Here is a 17061-nt window from a genome sequence, read left to right as displayed (position 1 = left end):
TGATATTCACAAAATAGCTTACTGGGATTAAGATTAGGATTCCATTGAATATGTAGATCAAGTTGGGAAGAACTGACATCTTGACAATATTGAGTCTTCCTATCCATGAACGTAGAATCTCTCCATTTATTAGTTCTTTAATTTCATTCATCAGAGTTTTGTGTACTTTTCCTCACATAGATTTTGTACATATTTTGTTAGCTTTATACCTAAGTATTTATTTTATTTTGGTGCTAATGTAACTGGTATTGTGTTTTTAATTTCAAATTCCACATTCATTGCTGGCATGTATGAAAGCAGTTGACTTTTGTATATTAACCTTGTATCCTGCAACTGGGCTATAATCACTCATTAATTCCAGGTGGGTTTTTGTTGATTATGTTGGATTTTCTACATAGACAATCATGCTATCTGCAGACAAAGAGTCTTATTCTTCCTTCCGAATCAGTATATGTTTTATTTCCTTTTCTTGCCTTATTGCATTAGCTAGGACTTCCAGTATGATGTTGAAAAGAGTAGTGAGAGGGGACATCCTTGCCTTGTTATCTGATCTTAGTGGAATATCCTCTTATTTCTCACCATTAGGTATGATGTAAGCTGTAAGTTCCTATAAATGTTCTTTATCAAGTTGAAGAAGTTCTCTTCTACTCCTAGTTCACTGAGAGTTTTTGTCAAAAATGAGTGTTGGATTTTGTCAAATGCTTTTTCTGCATCTATTAATATGACCATGTGATTTTTCTTGTTAATGTGATGGATTACATTAATTGATTTTTGAATGTTGAAGCAGCCTTGCATACCTGGGATAAGTCTCTCTTGGTTGTGATGTATAATTCTTTTTATACTTGTTGGATTCAACATTTTAATTTTTTTGTTGAGGACTTTTGCATCTGTGTTCATGAGAAATATTGGTCTGTAGTTTTTTTGTAATGTCTTTGTCTGGCTTTGATATAGGATAATGCTGGCCTCATAGAATGAAGAAGTAGTCCCTCTGTATCTATCTTCTGACAGAGATTCTAGAGAACTGGTATAATTTCTTCCTTAAATGTTTGGTAAATTTCATTGATGAGCCCATCTGGGTCCAGTGCTTTCTATTTTGTGAAATTATTATTTATTGGTTCAATTTCTTTATAGATATAGGCCTATTTAGATTGTCTATTTCTATTTTTTATACCATAAAATTATCATAAGGAACAAGGGAAAAATCAACACAATTTTGGACAAATACTCAAAGCATTAACACCAACAAACCTCTATCATAGAAAGGAAAATAACCCCAGAAGGAAAGTCTGAGATGTAAGGAACAGTGAGAAAACAAAACAAACAAACAAACAAAAATAAAAACATGAAGAAAACCTAAGCCAACAAGGATTATGAAAAGAAAGTGTCTAATTTGGATAGTAAACAAGTAGACCAGATAAAAAATATTGAATAAAAATAACATTTAAGATGGGAAGCTGGTGGTTGGTATTAAGTGTTTTAAGGACAGAGATATTGATTACCTTTAGATTAAGTGTGCATGTTAAGAGTAGAGATAGTCACTCAATGGATATAAAGAGCATGCATAACTTCAAAAACTTTAAAGGAGAAAATGGAATTAAAAAATCCTTAGTCAATCCAAAAGCAGGAATAAAAAAGAATTGGAGATGTTGAAAAGTTAGGCAGGGCTGTATCATTTAAGGTCTCTTATACTGTGTTAGAGTTCTTTAGGGAAACAGAACCAATAGGAGCTATAAAGAGATTTAGATTTATTATAGAAATTGGCTTACATGATTATGGAAGCTGGGAAGTCTAAAATCTGCAGGCATAGGCCAACATACTTAAGACCCAGAAGAGCTGATGGTACAGATGAAGTCTGAGGGCATGCTGCTGGAGAATTCCCTCTTGCTCATGGAGGTCAGTCTTTTGTTCTATTCAGATCTTCAACTGATTATATAAGGCCCACCCACATGGAGGGCAATCTGCTTATTCAAAGTTCACCAATTTACATTTTAATCTCATCCAAAATACCCTCCAAGTTGACATATAAAATTAATTATATACATGCCAAGAGTAAGGAGTTTGGATTTTATTTTAACTGAAATTGAAAGCATTGGAAGATCTTAAAAGGGACTGATGAAATCTGATTTATGTATTTAAAGACTACTCCAGGTGCTAGATGAAAACTAGATCTTAGAGGGACATGAATAGAGGCATAAAGATTAGGTGAGAGCAGTACAAAACATGAGAAGAGCCCAGACTTATGGTTTATTTTGGAAGTAACTCTCTTTGACAGGACTTGTGGAGAGAGTAGACGTGGGAAGTGAGGAAAAGAATGATCTCTAGATTTGGAGCCAAATCAACTGAGTGTATGATATTACTATTAACTGATCCGGGGGGGAAACTGGAAGAAGAGAATTTGGGTGGATAACAAGTGTGGGGTGGACATATTAAATTTGAGATGTCAGCTAGATAACCAAGTAAATATATACAGTAGGCAGTTATAGGTAAAGGTCTGGAGTTCAGAAGTGAAAACAGAATTTGCGATATTGATATTGGATTTAGCAGAGTACAGATTATAAATTATTACAAATAAGATCACTTACAGAGTGAATATTGACAAATAAGAGAGCTATCTAGACTTTTCTCTTTTCCCTCCGAATCCAATCTCCACCCTTCTCCCCATCTATGGCCCTAAGGACTTCTTCAACAGAGCCCAATACCTACCTGGCTTCTGGGTGGTTTGGGTCAATAGAGGACCTGGCAGGAGTTTGAAGGAAGGAGAGGGTCATGATCAGCTGGCAATTAGAAGTTGGTAGAAGTCCTTGTCATTATGAAGGACATCAAAAACATCCCTGCAAGCTGTGATGGTTGACTGATAACTGTAGCTGGAAGAAACTATAGTCCAAGGCTCTTCATGATTTACAGAGATTTGAGGGTAACTGACAATGTTCAATACCAACAGGGCATCTTTATAGGGATTTTATAGCACAAATTCAGTAATGCTCCAGTTTCTAGGCCTCATATGTCTTGATTTTATTATGAAATACATCATACAAAATATATGTAAAACAGGCTTCTAGTTTTTAATTAACATGATTGAAATGACAAGGATCAAGGACAGTATGGATGAACCTGAAGAGCATCATGCTTAGTGAAGGAAGCCGCCAGAGAAAGACAGACACTGCCTGGTTTCACTTTGTAGTGGTTCAGAACGAGTCACCCCAAGATGTGCCTCTGGGATGTGGATTGAGCTAAAGGCATCCAAGAGCCTGCAGGCTCGAGAGAAACTTCTGCCACCAACCCACCCCAGCTATCTAGAAGAATTTAAATCAAGGGCCTCATCCATAGTAAGTGTTATCACCATAATAACTTTTTATGCTCTCATATAGGGCAGGGCAAACTTCTACTTACTGCATATCTGTTTATCTTACTGTCCTGTGAATGTCTTTCTTCACCCTTGCAGCCCCAAGGTACCTTACCTTAGCTCAAAATGCCATCTATACATCATTTTAATTTTCTGTCCCTGAACCTCTCTTGTATGTGGGGTTTCTGACTCTCTCAGATGAGAGCGGTTTTCATACTACATATGTTATTAAATTTGGTTATTTTTCTCTTGTAAATCTGTCTCATGTAGATTGAATTATTAGACCAGCTGAAAGAACCTTGAAGGTAGGGGAAAGTTTACATGAAATCTAAAAAAGAAAAAAGGTCAAATTCATAGAAGCAGACAGTAGAATGATGAATGCTAGGGGCTGGGGGCAGGAGAAATGGAGAGATATTGGTCAAATGGTACAAACTTTCAGTTATAAGATGAACAAATTCTGAAGATCTAATGTACAGCATGGTGACTATAGTTAATACTGAAATATGAACTCTAAATTTACTAACAGAGTGGTTCTTAAGCATATTAACTACACACACAGACACACTAAGTATGTAAGGTGATGGATGTGTTAATTAACTTGATTGTGGTAAATATTTCACAATGTATACCAACATCAAAATCTTCACGTTGTAAGTATATATCATTTTATTTGTCAATTAAACCTCAATAAAGCTGAAAAAGAGCTAACTCACTCATTTTAGAGATTAAGAAGCAAAGGCTCAGGGAATTTGAGATTTACCTAAGGTTACACAGGTTACAATTTTTATTTTTTTATTTTTTATTTTTAAATGATTCTTTTTAAAAAAATTTGTTTGAGAACATTCATTTCCTTCTTTTTTAAACTTTTATTTATTTAAGTGTGTTTTTCCAGGACCCATCAGCTCCAGGTCAAGTAGTTGTTTCAATCTAGTTGTGGAGGGCACAGCTCACAGTGGCCCATGTGGGGATCGAACTGGCAACCTTCTTGTTAAAAGCACCGCGCTCTAACCAACTGGGCTAACTGGCCACCCCCACAATTTTTATTTTTTAAAGAGCCAATATTGCTACTTCACAGTCTAGATTCCTTATACTGCTGCTGCTGAAAAATTGATAATCATATTTTTAAAATCTCAGTCACATTAAGCATTAGTAAGTTTTCTTCTAGCATATACTTCCTGATGGATAATGTCATATAAGGCTCTAAATTTCATCCTTCTAAAAACTCCAAATAATTTCTAATTATAAAATAATGTATAAAGCATACTTCCTTGAATATTTTAAAAAAAGAAAAGAGGCAGCCACTTTGTTATCTTAAAATCCATTTATTTTGTTGGGAAAATGATAAAGTATTGTATGTTCATGAAGTTTACAAACAGCTCCTTATTTTGAAAGTGTAACCAATATTTCTATTTTATTTATATCAATGTTAATTTTGTTTCTTGAAGCTTTCTAACATTCACTGAATAATTTCTTTAAGAGATTGACTTTTCTACTGAAAATGTTAAAAAGGAAAATGAAAAATAGATTAAGTAAAATAAATTATCTAAATATTCTAAATGGAATTCTAAATGGAATAACCATTTTGTTGAAGCATGAAAGTTTAGGCCAAGAGCAAGAAACATTAAAATTACCTTAAAACATGCTTACAGAAGGGTACTCCTTCCTGGATGGCAGATGTTTGAGTCTATTTGAGGTCTGGCCCATGGTACATCACTCAGGAGGGAAAAGTACATTAGAGAGGATCAGAGTTTCAATCTATTTCCTTCTCTGCCTTTTAAATAACTCTCGAAATTCTGGTTGCAGTTACCCAAGCAAACTATTCATTAATTGGGTCTATATTTTTAAGAGAGACAAATGTCCGTAATTTATGATCAAAGTCAATAGCTCTAAACTGAGGTTCCTTATATTTTCTGGTCATCTTGGCACCCAGGTATGTAATGAGTTCACATCTCTCCATAAACTGCTCCATCTTCTTCTTATACTTTTTTCTTGTATATTCAGAACCTTTGGGATTAAAGGCTGTAGAAAATTTCACAGAACTGTGAATGTTTTCTGTTAGGTTAGTGAATCATTAAATTACAGAGAAAGAGAACTGTGTATGTGATTGAGCTGAGTAGATATCCAAATCCCAAATAAAGTTTGGGGATTATTCTATTTTTAGATATAATTGCTTTTCACCTTCCTTTATGGCATGGATTATTGAGAGCTCACTATATTATTCAGTGTCCCTGCTTTAAAAACTGGATATTCCAAAAAACTAGAAATTTAGATATTTTCATTAAAATATTTACACACACACACACACACACACACAAAACCATTCAAAAGACCAACCCAGCTCAACAATCCTATCTATCACATACCAAATTCTGACAATTAAGTTCGCGAACTTGTTGCAATGATGTTGCTAACCTTTTTTGATATCAGATATCTACTCACCTGATCCGGCCCCCAGTGACTTTCTTCCTTTACCTGAAGATAAAGGAAATATTGAAAGGAAGACGTTTGATGATATTCAGGACCTCAAGGGTAATACGGCCAGTTCAGAAAGAGTTCCCAAATTGCTTTGAAGGGTGGACTAGGTGCTGGCATTGGTACATAGCTTCCCAAGGGAAGTACTTCAAAGGTGATCGCGGTGATATTCAGCAATGAGGTGTGTAGCACTTTCGCTAGGATGAGTTCGCGAACTTAATTGACAGACCTCCTGTACCTACAATTAATGTTAAATTATTTCTGAGTGGTATACTATTAAAAAAACCTACCTTTTAGATGAAATGCAATGTAGAGTAGTGCAGATCTCTTTATACTTAAGAAAGGAAATTTGGGCTTTAAGCATCCTGCTGCATTCATTGCTTTAATTAGAGAAGTTGCGATACCCTGCAGGTAGGGAACAATTTAAATCATGTGCATATTTTAGTTTGGTTTCTATTCTTAGTGGCAAATAGATAAAGAGGCTATTCTTTGCCTCAAATAGCCTCCTGAGGTTGGGAATGGGCCTTATAAAGATCGTTAGCCAATAGAAAAGACAAAATACAGAAAAATGAAAATTACAAATTGGCTTAGTGCCAGCTAGGTAATGGGTAGATGGGTTTCATTACACAATTCTGTCTATTTTTATACATTTGACATGTCACGAAAACTTAAAAAGAAAGAAGGGGACAGTGGGCTTTGCATTATCTTGGCCCATCTCTGCTTCTATTGCTCAGAACTGGCCAGACTGGCTCCCACTATCAGGACCCTTGGCCATGTGACAAGGGCTTCTAGACACCACAGTTACCACTGCAGTCAAGATTCTGGAGTCTAGGGGGGTGCAAAGAAGGTGTGAGGCCCCCCTTCTGATACAACTTGGCCTTTATGGGAATGCCCCTCTTTGGATGGACCTCTTCTTGCCTTTTGATATTAAACCAGATTGAAGGCCAAACATCTAGGAGAGTTGAAGAAAACAAAGTAAGAATTTGTGAGAAAGGTCTGAAATTGTACCCTGGGCATTTATTTTATAGAATTAAAAATACTGGTTGGCTACCGAAAATTTTTTACTATGTTTAAAAAGATTTATATTTAGATAAATAAAGTATGACTTGAGTAGATAGCTTTATCTGGATTTTGAGCAAAATATGGGTTTGGTGGTTTAGTCATAGTGACAAATCTGAGCAGGGAATAAACTTCTTAGAGACTGAATCTGTACGTTTCAAATTAAGAAAAGTTTTACAGACACTGAAATTCAAAATACAAACCAAACTACAAGTCAAGTGTAAATAACTTTATGACAGTCTACTCTCTCTTCACTTTAGTGCAGGCATTTGGGAACTAGCTATGGAAGCAGGGGCTTTTCACACATCTTACTTTCACAACCACCCATAAACAAAACAGGTTAAATGTGGATTTGCAGCTTAAAATCAGAAAACTCTGCCTTGAATTTCATCATAACCAAAATAAAATTATTATTAAAGAAGAGAGCACTGTACTCTTCTAATATATATATATATGTATATATATATATATATATGTATGTATATACATAGAAAATTATGTCACTGAACCTGTTCCAGATATCCAGGTAAAGGAAGACTAGTAAGATGTATCGGTTCCTTTAATGGGGGAAGTTTGTACGGAAGCTTCTGATTCCAGTATTTCAGTGGCAACCTAAGAACACAAAGTTTATTAGAGGGATGCTCACAGATATACCCATTGTGTGCACATAGGAATGTAGATACACAAGAGACAATTAAAAGATAAAGTTCGCCACCTGTTTTCCTCCACTGGAGAAAATGATACAAATGGGAAGATGGGGGCTCCTAGAAATTCATGACCACCACCTTCACATAGGCCCCTAGCTCTGCTCATCTCATCTAAATTTTCTTATTTTTCACAACTATATGTAAAATTTTCTTTATTCTTCTTAGGCTTCTAACTCTCCCAAATAACCCCTTATGTGCGCACGTGCACATACACACACACACACACACACACACACACACACACACACACACAATCTCAGCATGCAGCATTAAACCTAGAAGATATTCAAGAAATATTTGTGACTTAGTGAATGGTCTCACCTCAGAAATTTCTGGAGTTTTTCATTACTCTCACAAATATATATACGATCACGATATTCTATGGCATATTTAATGTTACCAGGTACTAGGGCTTCATATCTGAAAGCAAAAAAGAAATCTATTGTATAATTAATATGTAGTACTGTATAAATAGAATGTCAAAATGTTTTATTTTTCTACCTATGCAACTCACGGACAAAATAGAATATTTTCCAGTTAAACAATAGTGATCTTTTGACCAAAACGTTAAGATTGTTATATGAACCCCGTATTCTGAGTGGACATATCATCCTGTATTTCCAGGAGTCTGAGGACTTGCCTTTGTTTTCCATCCTGATAGGTCACAGGACAGTAGCCCTGGAGCTCAGGACACCTAGGGAATCGTTTCTTCAGCTCTGACAGCGTCAGCCTTTTGGGGATCATGTCGGCAGATGGGAGTGGATAAGGTGCTAACGGAGGCACATAGAATTCTGGGTTCTCCAAAAATTTCTATGAGGAAAGGATTACAGCAACAAGACCGTTTAAAACAAGAATACCATGCCAATCAAAAGCTCACTGAGGCTCTCCTAATACTCCCCCATTTTCAGTAGGTCTGTTTGAGAGCCGCTCTCAGCACTACAATCACTCCTTCCCTGGTTGGAACTTCCTGAGAGTAACGCTCCCAAGCGGTTGTATCTAAAGTCTCCCCTATGCTGTCTCTCATCCGTTCATACAAAAAGTATTTGTTGAACTCCTACTATGTGCCAGGCACTGGAAAGTACAGTCACCTGTCCACTTATCTTCCTGTCCTGAAGTATAATTAACTAGTAGGATGCCCGTTGGCAGGTGGGCTGACTTCTCCAGCTTTAGTAATCACTCTGTAAAATGGAGGTGGCTGACAAGATACATGATCCCTACTCGCACTTCCAGTTTTAAAATTCTGTGATTACCATTTAAATAAACAGGAAGAAAGCAATGTCTCCTTAATAAAGTGATCAAAAACTCCCAATTCTTGAGAGGAAAAGAAAATGTTCACAGGCATCTGATTAGTTTACCACTACCAAACTTTTTGTATCATCAAATTATGGATATTATAATATCAGGACAAATCTGTATTCTAGTCCATTAAACAGAAATATAAGGTATACAGGGCATTCTAATGATAGAAAAAAACTTAAAGCACAGAGACATGTCAACTCTTGCTTTATTCCTACTGACTTTGACTTCCCTTCTGCGCCCTTAAAGCTGAATTCCTAGGTGCCCACCTGTGGGCTGAGCCCTGATGCTCAGCATCCCCTCCATTGCTGGGGCTCATCACATGGGTCTCCCCCCACTCTTAGGCTGGCCTAGGCCGAGCACCCATCACTGACCCACAAGGTTCTGCTTTGTGCCAAAATCTGCCCTGGAATGCAGCCTCAGCACTAGCCTCTGAGTTGCCTCAGCGGTCCCAGAGTCACAGGTTCCAATACCGGGACTCCTCGACCCCAGTTCCTGTGTGTTCCCAGCTGCGCCCACCCCTTCCCATTTGATGAATTCAGAGACAGGCATTTCCTTTCCCTAGTAAACATTTGGAGTGAGGAGCAGACTTACATTCAGTTTTTCCCGAGAACTCATTTTATAATAGTGCCCTCTGAACTCTGCTGCAAATTCCAAGGACTCAGTTACAGAGCAGTCAATTAATTCATAGGATTCTGCCAGGCTGACGGGGCAGAACTGTTCGAATTCGCCCAGGCGAGAAATAAGTTCCTGAGGTGTGATGCATAACTTGTCAATGCAGGCGGCTCTCCCTATTAGTAACAGATTAACTATTATATATGTGTATATATATTTTTCAAAGAAAACATGATTTTTAAATTAAAATAATTTCAATTGCACAAGCACTATACAAATGCATACGTTGTAAAATTCTAAACAATAGAGTAAAAAGTTAGTTTCTTTTCACACGTCTGTCCTTTCAAACCCTGCTGAGAGGTAATCACTGTTGAGTTTGCATCCTTTTCAGACATTTTTCTATACATTGGCAAGTACACATGTGTGATTTTGGCATATTGTATACTTATGCCACTATACTGAAACATTATTCTGCAACTGGTTTTTGTCAGTTAGTTACGGTCTTTGACATCTTTTCAAATGATTTACCAAATTCCTTTTAATTGATGCACAGTATTCCATTATGTAAATATACATATAGTTTACTTAACCACTTATCTGTTAATGAATGGTTTGGTTGTTTTTAATTATTAGCTATTATTTATTGCTTGGATTCCTGATCCACAGAAACTGTGTGTGTGTGTGTGTGTGTGTGTGATTTTAAGCTACTAAGGTTTGGAATAATTTGTTATGCAGTAATAGATAAATTAATTTCAACTAAAAAAATAAAGATAAAGATAAAAAAATCTCAACTAAATTTCAACTGTTATTTATGGCACAGATGAAAAGGTTAAGAAGCCCCAATATTGCTTTCCTACGAAGAATATTACACCACTATAATGCTATAGTGGTGTAATATTATTATTCTAAAGTATCACAATGTACAGTACTATGATATAATAATATATAGTATTAATAAAGTATAAAGTATTGTGTAGTGCTATAATATCATACTATGTGGTACTATAGTATTACCATGCTATATATCCCTAGGTTGCTCTTTAGCTCAGATGTGCTGAACCTCACCAATCCTGACAGGTTTAGAAATTTAAAATCACCTGATTTCAAGTCCTAAATGACACTTAAATACCTCTTTCTCTGATTCTTGGGATATTCTTGATGACATCTGGCAATGTCTATATATTCTATTCTGGAATGTGGCAGAAGGTGGAGAATCTCTTTAATCTTCTGGCCCTGACCTTGCTCCATCTCTTTGGAGTAAACCTTGGTCCCTGATATGGGAGGATCATTTGTGTAACATTAAAAGGAAATGTGGAACGAAAAAAATCTCAACTAAATTTGCACACTCAGGTACAGACTAGATTGTCAGGTGGAAGTTGAAGCAGAAGAGCAAGAGGTCACTTCAATTAGATTAAACTATTCAAGGCGGAGAGGCAAGTATATATGGAATAATGAAGTGGATCCCATGGTTCCCCATCCAGATCCCTCCTCAGGGCTCATGCACCCATCCCCCAGCTGTTGGGAACATTGGTGTTGACGGCTCAGAGTTGCACTGGGAATTGCCCCTCTGTTACAGGGTACACCCCCAGAGTGACTTATGGTCAGTGACAAGCCACTGGGAGGATATAAAGCCCGGCCCCTTCCCTCAATTGGGGAAATTTTGAAAATCCATCCCGGCTCCAGTGCTCTCCTATAGGACTTGCTGAGGCTTCTGTTTCCACTACAAAGCAGGTTAGTTTCTCCCTCTGCCTAATTCTACTGCCCTTCCCCACAGGCGTATCTCCTGATAAGGGCTGTCGGATAAAATACAGTACTCCCCCATGCAATAGTTGGGACGTACATATACTAAAAATCATTTGTTATTTATCTGAAATTCAAATTTAACTGGGCATCTTGTATTTTTATTTTTTAAATCTGGCAAATCTACTCCTGAGACTACTTCCTGGTAAAGCTTTTGTACACAACTTTTCATTTTTAGTCTGTTTCCAGGGAACCCAATCTAAGGCAGGGAGGGTGAAATAAGGTCACAGAAAATGAATGAGGCATGATTTTTGCTTTCAAAGTCTGCTGTGGAATGTTTTACTAGTGTGATGCTATCCGAAACTTATTGGGAGTAGGTTTCTAAAAATTTAATTCTTCCTTCCCTTGCATTCTTATCTTCATGCATTAAATACACAGGGGAAATGAATTCCCAATCCACAGACAAACAGGAACCAGAGATATTTGTTATTTCTAAATAATGAAGCAAGTCAAGATTCAATGATACAATTATTATCAGAATCCTCGCTGCATTTTTCCTTGTACAAGATTCTCTCACTCATGTTGCTCTATCCTACCTTATTATAGTTCCTCTATAGTTTCCAAAATTAAACAAAGTCATTAAACAGATGTCTGTGAGACCCCTACAGATAAATTCTTTGGAGTCATCATCACTCTTTTTAGAGGTATAAGATGCAGGTAACTTTTCTTCTATTTGTGTACTTTTGGAGAAAAATCAGTAAACTTACAGGAATATATAATCAAAAATTTTCTTTCATGGATTCCAAATATAGAGTAAAAGAATTTTGTGCTCAAGGTTTTTTTATAGACTCAACATTTATATAATACTCTAATGAATGTAAGTAGTAAAAATAACTTTAATTCTAGATTCCAAAACAAAATTTTGCCAAGTGTCACTCCCCTGACCTCATATAACTACCATTCTTGAAAGTAGCTTTTTAAGTGGCATTCCACACATTATAACCTCTTCTAGTGAAAGACCATGTATTATTTTTATGTGCTAGATTCACACAGGTACTCAATACACGATAGCTTGAGTAGCAGCAGTCATTTATTAAAACAAACACACATGTCTGCATTAATTGGATACTACTACATGTTTCAAATACAGATTAAAATGGTGGGAACAAATGTTCAGATTGAGTGAGTTATGGTAACATGAGCCAAGCATGTGTAGCTTTAAATTCTTATTTTATTCTATTTTAAGAGTGAAATGTCTTCTCACCTGCTTTTATTTTTTCCAGGTATGTCTGTATGTGTTTATTCACCATCTGAATGTTCTTCATGACTTCATTCCATACCCACCATTTGCTGTGAAATCCATCAATCACATACCAGTTCTGCTGTTGTTCTTGGTAATATTGCCTGATCGCATCAATATTTTTGTGGTAATTTGAGTTCTTGACAGCGGTAATCTGCGTGCTATTGTGTAATGGGTAAGGCAAGCTAATAGAGAAACAGAAAAGAAAGTGCAAAAGCTGTTGAAAACATACTTTCTTCTGGATGACTGAAGCTCATTCCTTTATCACTGTTTTCATCACATCCATTACCTTTGTTCCTTTTTTTTTTCCAGGAGCAATCTTTTGAAAATCTCCTTGGAAGGCACATCCAACTCAAAGATGACCATGGGGATGATCGACCTGGCTTCCAAGAGACTCATTTGAGATTTAGTTACAGGGTATCCATCAATGATAACACTAACAAGGAGAAACGCAAAGGAAACATTTCAGGTTTCTTTTTCCTCAGACCTTCCTTCCTGTCTTCCAGAACTAGTCTCTCTTTTGGGGTTGTCCCATGCTCTTATGTAACTCGATTTATCTTTTTGGCATTTTGTCCTCTTTAACTCTCTATTTTTCATCTCAGTCAGCCCAAGACCCTGGATGAGGGCAGCAAACATACAGATACAGCTCTGGATTCATACACTTAGCGTCACAGAGCTAGGTTTTGGCAAGATTTCAAGAGATAGATAAGACACATAACACCTTGAATATTGTGTTATTCAATTGAGGAGTCCAGGCCAGGTTGTAGAAGGGGAGGGGGGAGTTGGTGAGAGGAGCCCTGTGATATTTGGGAGAGAATCATTCCATCAGGACACCTCATGCCTCTGAGCAGAAATGATGGAGAATTGAAGTTAGTCCAACAGTCGGAGATAATGAGAGTGTTCCTATTAGACTGAGAGGAGGAATAAAGGCTGTCTGCAAATTCTGGGAGGAGTGGCCCCCAAATTCAGGAAACACTCTGAGGTGGGAGCGAGCTGGGCATACTGGCTGACGGTCATCAAGAAGGGCTAGTTTGGAGCAAGTCACAGGATGCCCTCTCTCTGTGCCCTCTAGCCAAGTCTTTAGGCACAAAATACCTCTAAGTTCCACGGTCGAGAGGACTGGAAGTTAATATAGCCAGGCCAGCCCAGTAGAGAATGTATGGAGGTGCCATTGTTGTTGCTTTTAAATTTGTTTTAGAATGGAGAGTAGCTCAACTTGTTTGTTCTTGAGGGGCCCTCAGGATTAGGGAAATTCAGGGTGAATGGGCAGTCACTGTCTTGATGTTAAGGTGAAATGAAACCTTTGGGAGGAAACCAAGATTGCACTTACTGAGATTTCTTGTATGCAAAGCTGAACGGCAGGGAGGAGGTAACTTAATTTGCATGAGTCCTGGGGTCATTTCTGGGGAAAAAGATAATCTGACACCCCAGAATCTGCTCCCCTATAACTGAAATTAGAACTATCCAAGGACATGATTAAGGACCAGTGGCAGCGAAGGGCAAGGGGGCACCTAATATCAAACAACCTTGAGTAAATCAGGGGAATTCTGTCAGTGAACTGGGCTCAGGAGCAGAGCCTTAGGTGTCTCTGGCTTTTACTACGAGGTGTGACCTGTAGCTGTGGGGGAGCAGTGGGTGAGCTGGGGAGTGTAACTGAAGCGACAGCCCAAGCACAGAGCTCTCCTGTACAGATGTGGCATTAAAGGGAGGGTGAGCTGGGCCAGTGAGAGAGCATCTCCATTGGACCAGTATCATCCGGGGGACAGGAAAGGGCCATTCCTTCATCACTGCACAGGGCAGTGAGAAGCTCTGCTGGGCTGTGGAAGTCACAGCGGCCTCCTTGGTTGGCTGTATAAGGCTGGAGACTTTTGGACATCTCAGGGGTTGCTGCAGGGAGTGAAGTGGCCTGCTTGCTAGTCTGGCATGCGAGTGTTCGAGCCAAGTTTTAGGTTGACAGGAAATTAAAGTATGAGTATGTAACCATAAGGGTGCCCAAAATTTGAGAAGCAGATCCCACCCTTCCCAAGAGCTGTAAACCCTATTTAAGGTGTTTTAAGTTCCAGTGAATAATTTCTTGGAAGAGTTAAGCCTCCTCCCACCCCCTGCACCCACTTACCCTGCAGTATTACATACACTTTCCATCAGAGAGATTTCTAAGGACTCAGTAGCCAGTTCATCAGGTGCTGCCATTCCTTTCTGAAGATGCCAATTTAACATAAGTGCCAGCTCTGTGTCTGGTTGGTTGTTTAATACATAACGCAAGGCTTCTCCTACAGACAAACGCTTCAAGCCATAGTCACTGGAAATTTTTTTGGCAACTGAAAAAACATTAAACCTTTAAACTTACTCCATTTCACAAATTCATCAGTGAACCTTAGTTTCAGATTCTCATTAACTGAAAGCTACAGCAAACTAATTTTCACATTCCTGAAAGAGTAACTTCAAAAATTAAAATTGCTGCATTTTACTGAATTAATATTGTCAAAAATCAATCATTATTAATACATAAGGTATGTGGCTGATAGATCTGGGGCCACAAGCCAACTCTGTGGGGTTTTATCATAACTGAATCAACATTTAAGTTTTCCTTCTGTATGAAGTAGCAATTTTTTTGAGAGCTTTACAAGGCATCTGATGTGTGCTATTAATATTTGGTATTATGTCCAAAATAACTCAGTTAATCCTCTAGGAAACAAATTTTTAAAAATTATAATGGCATACCTGACATTTTCATAGTAATTTACAACTTATGAGGCACTTTTTCTTCTGTGACTATATTTGATATTTTCAACTATTCTATCAGGTGGATAGAATGAATATTGAAATTCCAGTTTTATAGATGAGAGAACTGAAGCCCAGTCGAATGGAGTGATTTGTCCACGATCACAAAGAAGTTGCCATCGGTTGAAAGATGACTAACCTTGGCCTCTGCTTGTCTTATATGAGACCAAGCAATGACTCCCAGTAACTAGTACCAAATGTGGGTGTGTTCTCAAAAACAGAAAATTACAGACCCATATCGCTGATGAACACAGATGCAAAAATCCTAAACAAATTCTAGCAAGTCAAATACAACAATGCATTAAAAAATTTACACATCACGACCAAGGGGGGTTCATCCCCGGGGCACAAGGATAGTTCAACATACACAAATTGATCAATGTAATACATCACATAAACAAAAGATAAAAATCATGATTTTTATCAATAGATGCAGAAAAAGCATTTGACAAGGTACAACATCCATTTATGATTAAAACGCTTGATAAAATGGGTATAGAAGGAGAATACTATAACCTAATAAGGGCCATATATGACAAACCTTCAGCTAATATCATAAACTAATGGTGAAAAAATGATGCCTTTTGCTTTACGTTCAGGAACAAAACAGTGTTGCCCCCATCACCACTGTTATTCAACATAGTGTTGGAGGTCCTCGCCAGAGCAATCAGGCAAGAAAAAGAAATAAAAGGCATCCAAATTGGGAATGCAGAAGTTCCATTGTCACTTTTTGCAGATGACATGATTGTTTATAAGAAAAACCCTAAAGACTCACCAAAAGTTATTAGAAACCATCAACAAATACAGTAAAGCTGCTGGCTACAAAGTCAACGTATAAAAATCCATTGCATTCCTATATACTAACAATGAAATTTCAGAAAAAGAAATGAAAAAAAAAATTCCTTTTCTAATCCAACAAAAAGAATAAAATACCTAGGAATAAATCTAACAAAGGATGTAAAGAACCTGTACAGTAAAAACTGTAAGACATTTTTAAAAAGAAATTGAAGAAGACACAAAGAAATGGAAAGACATTCTGTGGTCATAGATTGGAAGAATCAACGTAGTTAAAATGTCCATATTACCCAAAGCAATATATGGATTTAATGCGATCCCCATCAACATCCCAATGGCATTTTTTAAAGAAATAGAACAAAAAATCATCAGATTTGTATGGAACCATGAAAGACCCCGAATAGCCAAAGCAATCCTAAGAAAAAAGAACAACACTGGAGGTACCACACTCCCTGACTTCAGCTTGTGCTATAGGGCTACAGTAATCAAAACAGCATGGTATTGGCAAAAAAACAGACACACAGACCAATGGAATAGAAATGAAAACCCAGAAATAAACCTACATAAATATGGACAGATAATTTTCAACAAAGGAGTCAAAAACATACAATTATCAAAGACCTAAACATAAGATCTGAAACGATAAATTGCATAGAAATAAACTTATGGATCTTGGGTTCAAAGAGCATTTTATGAATTAGACCTCAAAGGCAAGGGAAGTAAAAGCTAAAATAAATGAATGGGACTATATCAAAATAAAAAGCTTCAGCACAGCAAAAGAAACCATCAACAAAACAAAGAGGCAACCAACAGAATGGGAGAAGATATTTGCAAATAACGCCTCCAATAAGGGGCTAATATCCAAAATATATAAGGAACTCATAAAACTCAACATCAAAAAGACACACAATCCAATTTAAAAATGGGCAGCAGACATGAACAGAAACTTCTCC

At 37.2% G+C, this 17061-nt stretch overlaps 1 protein-coding gene across 1 annotated transcript in view; it reads right to left on the bottom strand.

Moving 5' to 3' along the window:
- Positions 1-4651: 4651 nt before the first annotated feature.
- Positions 4652-17061, bottom strand: part of AK9 (adenylate kinase 9) — a 135613-nt gene continuing 123203 nt past the window's right edge. Inside the window, exons 33-41 of the mRNA XM_081044575.1 lie at positions 14649-14850; positions 12822-12968; positions 12497-12717; positions 9472-9668; positions 8222-8391; positions 7903-8001; positions 7384-7486; positions 6106-6220; positions 4652-5362 (exon numbers count right to left, since the gene is read on the bottom strand). Of these exons, the coding sequence (XP_080900701.1) occupies positions 5160-5362; positions 6106-6220; positions 7384-7486; positions 7903-8001; positions 8222-8391; positions 9472-9668; positions 12497-12717; positions 12822-12968; positions 14649-14850 (1457 nt within the window). The 3' untranslated portion in view covers positions 4652-5159. The remainder of the gene's footprint in view (positions 5363-6105; positions 6221-7383; positions 7487-7902; positions 8002-8221; positions 8392-9471; positions 9669-12496; positions 12718-12821; positions 12969-14648; positions 14851-17061) is intronic.

The sequence above is a fragment of the Rhinolophus hipposideros genome (genome assembly GCF_964194185.1).
Source record: "Rhinolophus hipposideros genome assembly, chromosome: 3".
Classification (NCBI taxonomy): Eukaryota; Metazoa; Chordata; class Mammalia; order Chiroptera; family Rhinolophidae; genus Rhinolophus; species Rhinolophus hipposideros.
The sequence above is the reverse complement of the archived record's forward strand: the minus strand, read 5'-3'. Positions and strand labels throughout refer to the sequence as shown.